Raw genomic sequence first — 9,775 nt, forward strand, 5'->3', positions numbered from 1 at the left:
TAGGGTTTACAGAGAATGGTCCGAAAATGAGAAAATATCCAATGAGCGGTAGTTGTATGGACAGAAATGCCTTGTTGATGTCAGAGAAGAATGGGCAGACTGGTTTGAGGTGACAGGCAACAGTAACTCAAATAACCGTTCGTTACAACCAAGGTCTCCAGAATACCATCTCTGAACGCACAAAACGTCGACCCTTGAAGCAGATGGACTACAGCAGCAGAAGACCGGGTGCCGCTCCTCTCAGCTAAGAACAGGAAACTGAGGCTACAATTCGCAGAGGCTCACCAAAATTGTACAATGGAAGACTGGAAGAATGTTGCCTGGTCTGATGAGTCTCGATTCCAGCTGCGACATTCAGACAGCAGGGTCAGACTTTGGCGTAAAAAACATGAAAGCATGGATCCATCCCGCCTAGTATCAACGGTTCAGGCTGGTGGTGGCGGTGTAATGGTGTGGGGGGACATTTTATTGGCACGCTTTGGACCCCTTAGTACCAATTGAGCATTGTTTAAACACGACAGCCTACCTGAGTATTGTTGATGTCCATCCCTTTATGAGCACAGTGTACCCATCTTCTGATGGCTAAATCCAGCAGGATAATGCACCATGTCACAAAGCTCACATCATCTCAAACTGGTTTCTTGAACATGACAATGAGGTCACTGAACTCCAATGGCCTCCACAGTCACCAGATCTCAATCCAGTAGAACACCTTTGGGATGTGGTGGAACGGGAGATTCGCATCATGGATGTGCAGCCGACAAATCTGCAGCAACTGCATGATGCCATCATGTCCATATGGACCAAAATCTTGGAGAAATGTTTCCAGCACCTTGTAGAAAGTATGCCTCGAAGAATGAAGGCAGTTCTGAAGCCGGGTCCAACCTGGTACTAGCACAGTGTACCTAATAAAGTGGCCAGTGACTGTATATTGCTAGGTGTTTGTAATTATACGAGTATCATATTTTTAAGGTTATTTCATTTTCATTTTTTGATGTTTTACACAATCTTTGATAGTTCTTGTGGTAAATGTTGGAAATTAGAGATCTATTTAATCACATGAGTAACATCCAAATTCGAACCTTATCCTAATAACCCCCATTATTGGAGAGTTTTAACCCATGGGAGTGAATTGTAGCGATATATAAAGACAACGATTGTCATTCACTGATTTTTCTGATTATCAGTTTTATTATTTTCACTCAACTCTTTAGTATTCTTTATATTTGCATGTTTCTCCTGACTAAATTAAAATTTTACGGCAATTTCCTAACTTTAAAGAAAGTTAATTCCACTTACTTTCTCCATTAAAATTGGATTGATAATTCCTCATCAAATAGACACTGGGTGGTAAATATAATTTTATTTTTAAACAGAGGTGATTTTTGTTGTCTTCAACATTTAGACTACAATTTTACAAGACATTTTGAGAATTTGTTGTTATTGACAACAGACTAGTGTAGAGAGAGAGGTTGTTTTGTTGTGGCTGAGTGGATTGGAAAAGTTAAATGGTTTGGTGCCAGTGTTGGAAACACTGGATACTACACATTGGTGTAAAATGCAAGTAATTGATACCAAGTATTGTTGTAGGCAGCAGTCTATTATATAGATAAATTGTGTGTCAATTTGCAATGCGATTACTGTGAACATTTGATTTACAGCTAATAGTTTAGACGTGTTTATTTTGATCATAATTATACAGGTGACCTCAGTGTCTCGTGTTCACCAGTTCTTTATGGGGTTTTGGTTAGGAACAGCGATACCAAATCTTCTTTGTATCAAAAATGGTGTAAGTATTGTTCATAAATACAAGCTTATTCAATAGACTACTAAAAAAAGGTGCATTTTTTTGTTCTTCTTACACACTCCATTCTTTTAGTCCTTGCATACTAATTTAAATGGATTGTTTTCATATGGTTTGCTGAACTTTAAATATCCGACAAGGTTGGTAAAGCAAACTAGTTAATTCTGACAATGAAAGTATCCAAAATCATAATTCTTATCAACAATAAAAAAATCAAATGGTCAACAACTATCGAACAAGTGTGAAATAGTTTGAAAAAAGTTCCTCTCCACAATCAATGTCCCTGATTGCTACTAGCACGACACATCTTAACAATCTGAAACAAAACACAAAGTAAACAAGTTATTACAATAATAATAATAACAATCATAACGTTAATAGTCATATCACCTATGTAAAATTTGCTAAAGGGGTATAAGGCAGCGGGGTAGATGAGTGCAATGAGGAGTTGGGCACTCTAAATAACCAAATATTCTGTGTATTCTGCTTGTTAAATTGTTGACAGATGTGATGTACCCTCAAGATGAGAACAATCCTCCATTGATAAAAAAAAACACAATACAGAAACGTGTTACGTGTATCGGGGCCGAACGTATAGAGAGAAATTCAAGGACAGAGCAGAGCAATCAACAGACATGTTCCACTGTTTGCTAGAGCGACTTTCCCCATAACTAATCTGCCGTTTGAACGCAGAACTTTCAATGTTTGTATATTGCATTGGCTGAGGCTCTGCCCATTTAATGCAAGACACTCCAAGAGCATGCAGCTATTATTGTAGTCATGCCTGGCACTTGCCATACGTTACAATATAAATATGCAAACACCACCAATGGAAACACCAACAGCTACAACATGAAGCACAGACCAACATACTGAACAAGTTGATAAATACAAACCCTTCTGAATTGTGAGAGTAATTGATGTTTGGAATATACTGTCGTAGTTCAACTGGGAAACATTGAGGTACATCAAATTCCTGATAGCACACATTAGCAGCACATTCTAAGGGAGAAGAAAGGGTTTATTTTTATTTCAATACAGCCTCTTAAATATCTGATTAAATAATAATAAGTGTCATGGAAGCAAAGACAAATGAGTAGTAAACATCCTGCTGAAACATATCTACTAGCGGCATTAGCAATGGAGATGCCAAGCCATATTTATGTGAAAATTTGAGTTCTTTTCCCAGTCTTGGGGTGGAATGCATACTAATATATATATATATATATATCAATGGCAATAGCCTTTTCTCATGTTCCGATATCTCTTTCTGGAATCTCCGGCATGAAAGGTTCAATGAACTCGCTCTGTGTGTATACCCTCACTGGGAAAGCATGCACCATCTCTGATGGTTGGGCTCAGGAATTCAACCCAATGGTCAGGCTATGGGTCAGAGCTAGTATTTATCTAGTAGGTGTTTCACAATACAATATTTTCCAGTTATTATGACCAAAAAGTGTTTTCCGCCTCTGTAAGCCTATAATTCATGTTCTTTCTGGAGTCTAAGACCCCGGTTTTACTGTGTACACAAGTCACTTACTGAGCAGGCAGCAGGCCACGTGAAGCCTTCAGGTGCAGCTACTAATTCCCATACATTTCGGTAAGCCTATGAAGGCCAGTGTAAAGGTAAATGTGTAGTGAGGTGGCTAGTGTCTCTTCTATCACACTAACATGGCTGGCAGTAACAAGTTACCATATTCAACCCTAGTCACATAGCATTAAACTTCTCTCCAACATTACCACCACGTACCATTTGAACAGTTGTTAATATATTGTCCAACAGCCAAAGGATTATAGAGACTGGCTGTAAGCCAGGAGGTATCGCACAATTTCAGAGGACCAAGCTGATCTCTTCTACTGCAAGACCTGAAAGAAAACAAAACACTTTGATCAGCTGTTACAATGTAGGGTATTACCATTTAATATTTTAAAAAGGAGGCTCAAGAACAGACATCCAGTATCACCAACGGACACAAGGACACAGTGTCTGTCACTGGGCCACAGGATCTACACACAACTCTTTTATACTACATTTCCATTTCTCGCGGTGGCAACCACGACTGACCTACTGTATTCACTGCTTGTGCAAATGTGCGAGACATCTTCTAAGACTCTGAAGGCGTAATATGTACCCAGTCCCAAACGGTTTGTTATTTACGGAAAAGAACTGGACGGCAGATTAGAATAATTCAGTCTATTTTTAGTTTAGTCTCCCAGTATTTTGGAGACTGACTTTAATTAGTACTTGGTCAGTCTTTAAATCAGGCTAGCTCTATGCCTATCCCATGCATACGTTTCCTCACTTTATGAGCCTCCACCACTTCTGATGGGAGGCGGTTCCATTTATGCTCTTTATCTACCTTTTCCGTAAGGTAAAATATCCTTACATTACATTTAAACCTCCGACCCTCTAGTTTCAGATTCTGTTTCTCCAGGATTGTGCACAATACTCTAGGTGAGGCCCGACCAGAGAACTGTAAAGTGTCAGAACCTCCTCTCTGCTACTAACGCCTCTCACTATACAACCCGGGACCCTGCTTACTTTTCCCAACGGTTTATCGCATTGTCTGCTTACCTTTAGGTCGTTAGAAATAATGACTCCCAAGTCCTTCCCTTTTGTTTTTACTGACAGAACAGCATCCCCTATGCTTTATTCTGCCTTGGGATTTTTACGCTACTAACAAGACATTCCTCTGAATATACACCATTAACTACAACCGTCTGTCTCCTATCAGTCAACTCTACCTAATGCTCTTCCCTGGTCTACTATTCTAGTTACACGAGGATTGTTGGTGATGTCAGAAACAGCCCCATACACACAATTTACATTTATAGGACGGCTTACATTCACCAAGTGCAGTGGAAAACAGTATTTTCACCTGTTATAACTGACCATGTAGAATACAAGAGCTGATGTCCATGCACCTCACAGTAGTATGAGGTTTTTAAAAATAATGCGAGCATCGTCCAAGAAATAAAATCCAATCTTTATTGTAAACTATAAAATTATCGCAGCATGAGGAGGAGATAGCCTCACGCCTTTCCCTTTAGCAGGCCTTGGTGAATGTAAAGTGAGACTAGTGTCTCTAGTGATCCAGCACCACCCGCATTGTGTATGTATTTGGAGTATTTATGCACAGTGAAGAGCATCATCGCTGGCGGTGTTTCATTTGTAACAAGTATATTTGTGGACACATCCCATCCTTGTTTTATTTTGGTATAACTGTGCAACTCTAACTCTCAAGGGGAAAAAAAAAAAGTTTACATCTTTCGCTTTCAGCATGATTCATTTTTCTGGAATGCACACGTCACTCCAAAAAGTAGAAAGGTAAGGGGGGGAAAAAAACAAAATCCATAAAGCACAATTACATCATTTAAAGTGGTATCTCATATGTCAGGTTTTTTTGTGAAGAAAAAAAAAACGAATGCCATACAATAAAGTGCAGTACTGAACCCACAACACACATGCATGAAACACCGGTAAGTACATTAATGAATTTCATTATACTGAGAACACGACTGAGCAACTTGTGATGCTTTTATAGATCATTCCCAGCGTTCCTTTGTCTTTCCTGCCCAGATCATTTATAATTAAGGACTGGTCACACACTGCCCTCTTCTGGCTGAATCAGAGAATACACGTGACTACCCAATCTCAATTACTACTCTTCACATTTTACTGGGCATTTCTTTTCAAATTAAAGTTATAAAGAACCCTACAATTTCCTTCCCATTAGCTTATCCATGTTAGATACCAAGAAAAAATATAATCACTGTTTATTTATTACCCCCCCCCCCGGTTCAGAGGCTCTCAAATACACAGGGAGGAATAAAACCTGCGTTTGAATAGAAACGGTATCAATGTATAAGCTCTCCTGTGATACCCAAAAGTTACTAAAGAAAGTCCAACAAACAAAAACTCTGTTGCTTACCTGTACACAGACTTAGAGATCCCTTTGTCATTTCCATCAATCAGAATGCCATCAAGGCACCTAAAAATAAACGGGTTCCCAATTGACTGAAAGAAGATAGGTTCATACTTCTGATACACAGTACCTAATGGAAGAAGAGCAATTTATGGTCATAACATACATCGTTTGCAGTGAACAGGTTTCTAAGGATGTCACGCTTTCCCTAGAGGAATTATATTCCTTTCCGCAGAAAAGCATGGGAGATAACTGATAACGCAGCAGTGAGATACCTCTGTGTGGAGAACCAGCTCTTCCTTCCACCAACAGCAGTATAACCCTCCTACCCCCGTTCACAACCCCCAAACCCGTTAAGCCAGATGCAGAAAAATTCTACAAAAAATGTACACCTTATAGTATGTTCCCTATGAGTGCTGGGAAAGTATGGAAAATCTATATAAATTAGGTATTTCTGAAATCAGGACCTGAATTGATAAACTTGGAGGGGATTTTCCATCACTTTACCTAATTTTGTGAGGATTCAGAGGGAAAGTTTTCTAATTTTCGCTAGTTTTTAGTAAATTTCTCATTCTAAGTTTTCAGCTAATCATTCAACTATGGTATCAAAAGAAAGCTCTATCTCTCCTTGAAAAAACAATATATAATTTACATGGGTACACTATTCGCAGGAAAAGAGAATAATCGCTGAACCAACATAGTGCAAAATCATTCAACTATGGTATCAAAAGAAAGCTCTATCTCTCCTTGAAAAAACAATATATAATTTACATGGGTACACTATTCGCAGGAAAAGAGAATAATCGCTGAACCAACATAGTGCAAAAATGGCAAAATTGCTCCGGGACTTGAGGTACCAAAAACCCCTGGGATTGAAGAGTTTAAGATGAGAACGCTTTCTCAAAATAAACACTGAGGTGACTGTTTATGGCAGAGATAATGATGCCCCTTTCCTAATAGACCGTCATTAATTAGGAGACAAAGAGCACAAGGACCGTGTGTTTATATAGTAGAGTTACGGCAAATGTGACGCCTTCGCTTTCAAGCGGAACGTGTAACAAAAAACTACAATACTACTACTATACACATACAATGAATCGCAGAATCTTTCTGAAACGGATTTCTCACACACGTACCGCGTATGAAACAAGATATCCAAGTTCTAAGCTTTCTATTCCAAAAGCAGAGCCTGCCCACCACGCCACATTGTTAGCCGTCGCTCATGAACTTAAGTGACTGCGTTTACAATTCTACTCCAAGTTTTAGACAAAACTGTCATTTTGCCATAAAACAACAAACCGTCCTTACATCGGCCTTAAAGATATATTACGACGTAAATCCAGGCATCACACAATGTATTTGATAAAGTTGCTCTGAGTACCGGGGTACATCGACACCACTGCTCCTTCTCTCACAAGCCCTCTGGAAACAAACACTCCCGTCCCAGCAGCATTTAGAGAACTTGGCCGGCGTACAACACAGAATCCCAGGTTATCATAAAGTATTTCATCTGACTTCAGGAGGGTCTCGCTATCCTCGGCGCGTGCGAAAGGCTTGAGATTTTCCATCACAGGAGGCTGATAAATTGATTTCGTTGCTTCGGGGAGCACATTAAGGAGGTCAGTTTGTTGACGGATATTGTATATGAATAGAGCCCGAAATAGCTTGAGCAGTGCTGAATAAACGTCCGTATCGGGAATCACTTTGTCAGCGCATCCTTCAGACACATAACGCAAGGTCCTGTGAATACAAACACACGTACTTACAGGTCATTTCAGAAAGCACTGTCCCCCACGCTTAGACCCCCCGCCCCAGATCCCACTTTCTCTACCTAGTCAAATATCACCATTAATTTGTCTGTGGGTTCTTTTTGTCTGTCTGTGTGTAATTAGATGATAAAAGGGATACTTTTGTACTAGTGTAAAAAATAAAATAAAAAAGAAGACCTCCAATTCCTGTGCTGTGGATAAAACACTCCTGTCCCCCACTGTCACATCAGCACCACAGACTAGCACGCTTACCGGGATATGGTGCTGCTACGGCAATCCAGCCAGAAGGGAGAATTAGAGGGGAGGGTGTATCTTTGGCTCTAAGTCTTCGCTCGCACCAGAGTTTTTCCATACAGCCCTTTCAGTAAGTGGCCGTTCCACACACGGGGCCGGCGGATATTACCCCGTCTGTATTAATTGCCCGCGTGTCAATACCCGTCATTGTTTAAAGCGTGAGTGTTTGCCCTATTCCTTTTTCTCCGGAAGTGCAAACGGGCAAAAATAATTAGGACTTTTTCGGTTCGTTTTTGGACAACATATCACATTCCCTGCCCATTCGGTTCAGCGGAATTTACCTAAATTCTGTAAATTTGCAATTCATAGGAATTTAAATGCATGAGTCTAATCGCCGATGCTCTTCTGTGACCTAGGGCCCTGCAGGGGCCACATTGGCTCGTTCGGGCATCCTGGTTAGTCAGGTTTCCCACAGATATCTGCCGGTGCAGGTCACAAGCAGGCATGCAATGACAGCGATGTGTCCTAATGCCACGCAGGGGAACCACAGAGTGCATGTGGCACAACTTGGTCATATAGGGGCAGATGTGGTACAAGCAAGCAGGCAGGGGCAGCACATAGAGCACATAGCACGCAGAGGCAGTACAGAGAGTGTGTGGCCATTCTGGGCACCCTGGGGGCAGTACAGAGAGTGTGTGGCTCTACTGGGCACCCAAGGGCAGTACACAGAGTGTGTGGCTCTACTGGGCACCCAGGGGCAGTACACAAAGTGGGGCACCACTAGGTATGCAGGTGCAAGGGGTGCAAGTGCTGGGCATGCAGAGGCAGCACAAAGAGCGCCCCCAGCGCGACTCAGAAACCCGGCAAAGTTAAGTGAGTGAAGCCGGCACTCCGCGTTCTTTCTCACCTGCGGTTTCGGGCCATGTTTAGCGCGACCCACGGCACAAAACGATATTTGTAGGATTTCCACCTGCGGAGTACGGAACGGAGTAAGAAGCCCGGCGACCGCATGTCCGGACACCGGAGAGGGCAAAGGGAACACGGAAAGCATGAGGGTCACTCACTATGCGGAGGGAGGAACCATAACAGAGTGGGAGGGAAGGGAATGACATCACAGCAGGGCGCAGGGGGAAGCAGTCCGGGGGCCGCTGAGGCCCTCTAGCGGAGATATCATGTATGTGCACACTTCCGTTAACGACCCATAATACCAGACCTAGCTTTCCGTTTTCAGCACCCCCCCCTTAAGCCGCTCTAATACGTAACATTTCTTCCAGCGGATAGATGCCGCTCCTAAAGAAATAGTTTGTATTCTGCAACAGCAGTGACCGTGATTTCTCACACGCAAAGGGTTTTATTTAGTTCCCGTTCCCGAATGCTTCCTCAAACTAATGCTGAGTGTGAGCAACAGTTTTTATTATTATTATTTACAATTTAACGCTTCTTCAGGAAGGGGTAGGAGTAACTGTTTTCCAGCACCTTTTTTTTTTTTTTTTTTTGAGCTGTCCTCATCAGAGAGCCGCGCAGCATGGCTTGAGATCATTTTGGTGTCTTTGTAAACCGCAGGTATTCCAAAACATGTCAGGGACATCAGGTTTTAAATTTATGAATTCGTACAAATGTCCGAAAACGAGGAGCGGCTCCAAAGAAAGAAACAAACAAAAATGAATCAGAGAGCATTTTATTGTGTGTGTTTTTTTAAAAAAAACTTTCTCTACCGTCTCCACGTCTCCGCATCTTATGCCTTCTCAGGTGGCTCTGCCCTGCTGCAGAACTTCTACGCCAGGCCAGAATAATGAAGACGGATCCATGGAGAAAGAAGGATTTCTATACTGCCTCACGCAGTAAGCCAGTATCACATCCCCATGCTGATGAGTCCCATAAAGGACAAAACAGCTGTCATTAGGGGTAATCTGGCTACCTCATTCACGGGCTTTTGGTTAAATGACAGACATTTGCTCTAAAGGGATCCATGTATAAAGTGCATTTAGAGGCCAAAGTTTATTATTGTTAACTCTGTTTCCATACACCTACCCAGAATCGCT

At 41.6% G+C, this 9,775-nt stretch overlaps 1 protein-coding gene across 1 annotated transcript; it reads right to left on the reverse strand.

Annotated features, from left to right (window-relative positions):
* Positions 1-1,903: 1,903 nt before the first annotated feature.
* On the reverse strand, positions 1,904-8,805 carry SETD9 (SET domain containing 9). The gene is made up of 6 exons (XM_053448041.1): positions 8,641-8,805; positions 7,112-7,470; positions 5,737-5,860; positions 3,555-3,670; positions 2,701-2,806; positions 1,904-2,120 (listed from the first exon to the last, which is right to left on the reverse strand). The coding sequence occupies exons 1-6, from the start codon at positions 8,742-8,744 to the stop codon at positions 2,033-2,035; spliced, it is 897 nt and encodes a 298-aa protein (XP_053304016.1). The 5' UTR covers positions 8,745-8,805; the 3' UTR covers positions 1,904-2,032.
* Between the last annotated feature and the right edge of the window lie 970 nt (positions 8,806-9,775).

The sequence above is a fragment of the Spea bombifrons genome, chromosome 1 (genome assembly GCF_027358695.1).
Source record: "Spea bombifrons isolate aSpeBom1 chromosome 1, aSpeBom1.2.pri, whole genome shotgun sequence".
Lineage (NCBI taxonomy): Eukaryota > Metazoa > Chordata > Amphibia > Anura > Pelobatidae > Spea > Spea bombifrons.

Coding starts and splice junctions, on each gene's coding strand:
- SETD9 (XM_053448041.1), bottom strand. CDS start 8,744: ATGCGGTCGCCGGGCTTCTTACTCCGTTCCGTACTCCGCAGGTGGAAA. Junction 5,861..7,111: donor AGTGGTGTCGATGTACCCCG/GTACTCAGAGCA, acceptor TTCTTCCATTAG/GTACTGTGTATCAGAAGTAT. Junction 3,671..5,736: donor ATCTCTAAGTCTGTGTACAG/GTAAGCAACAGA, acceptor GTTTTCTTTCAG/GTCTTGCAGTAGAAGAGATC.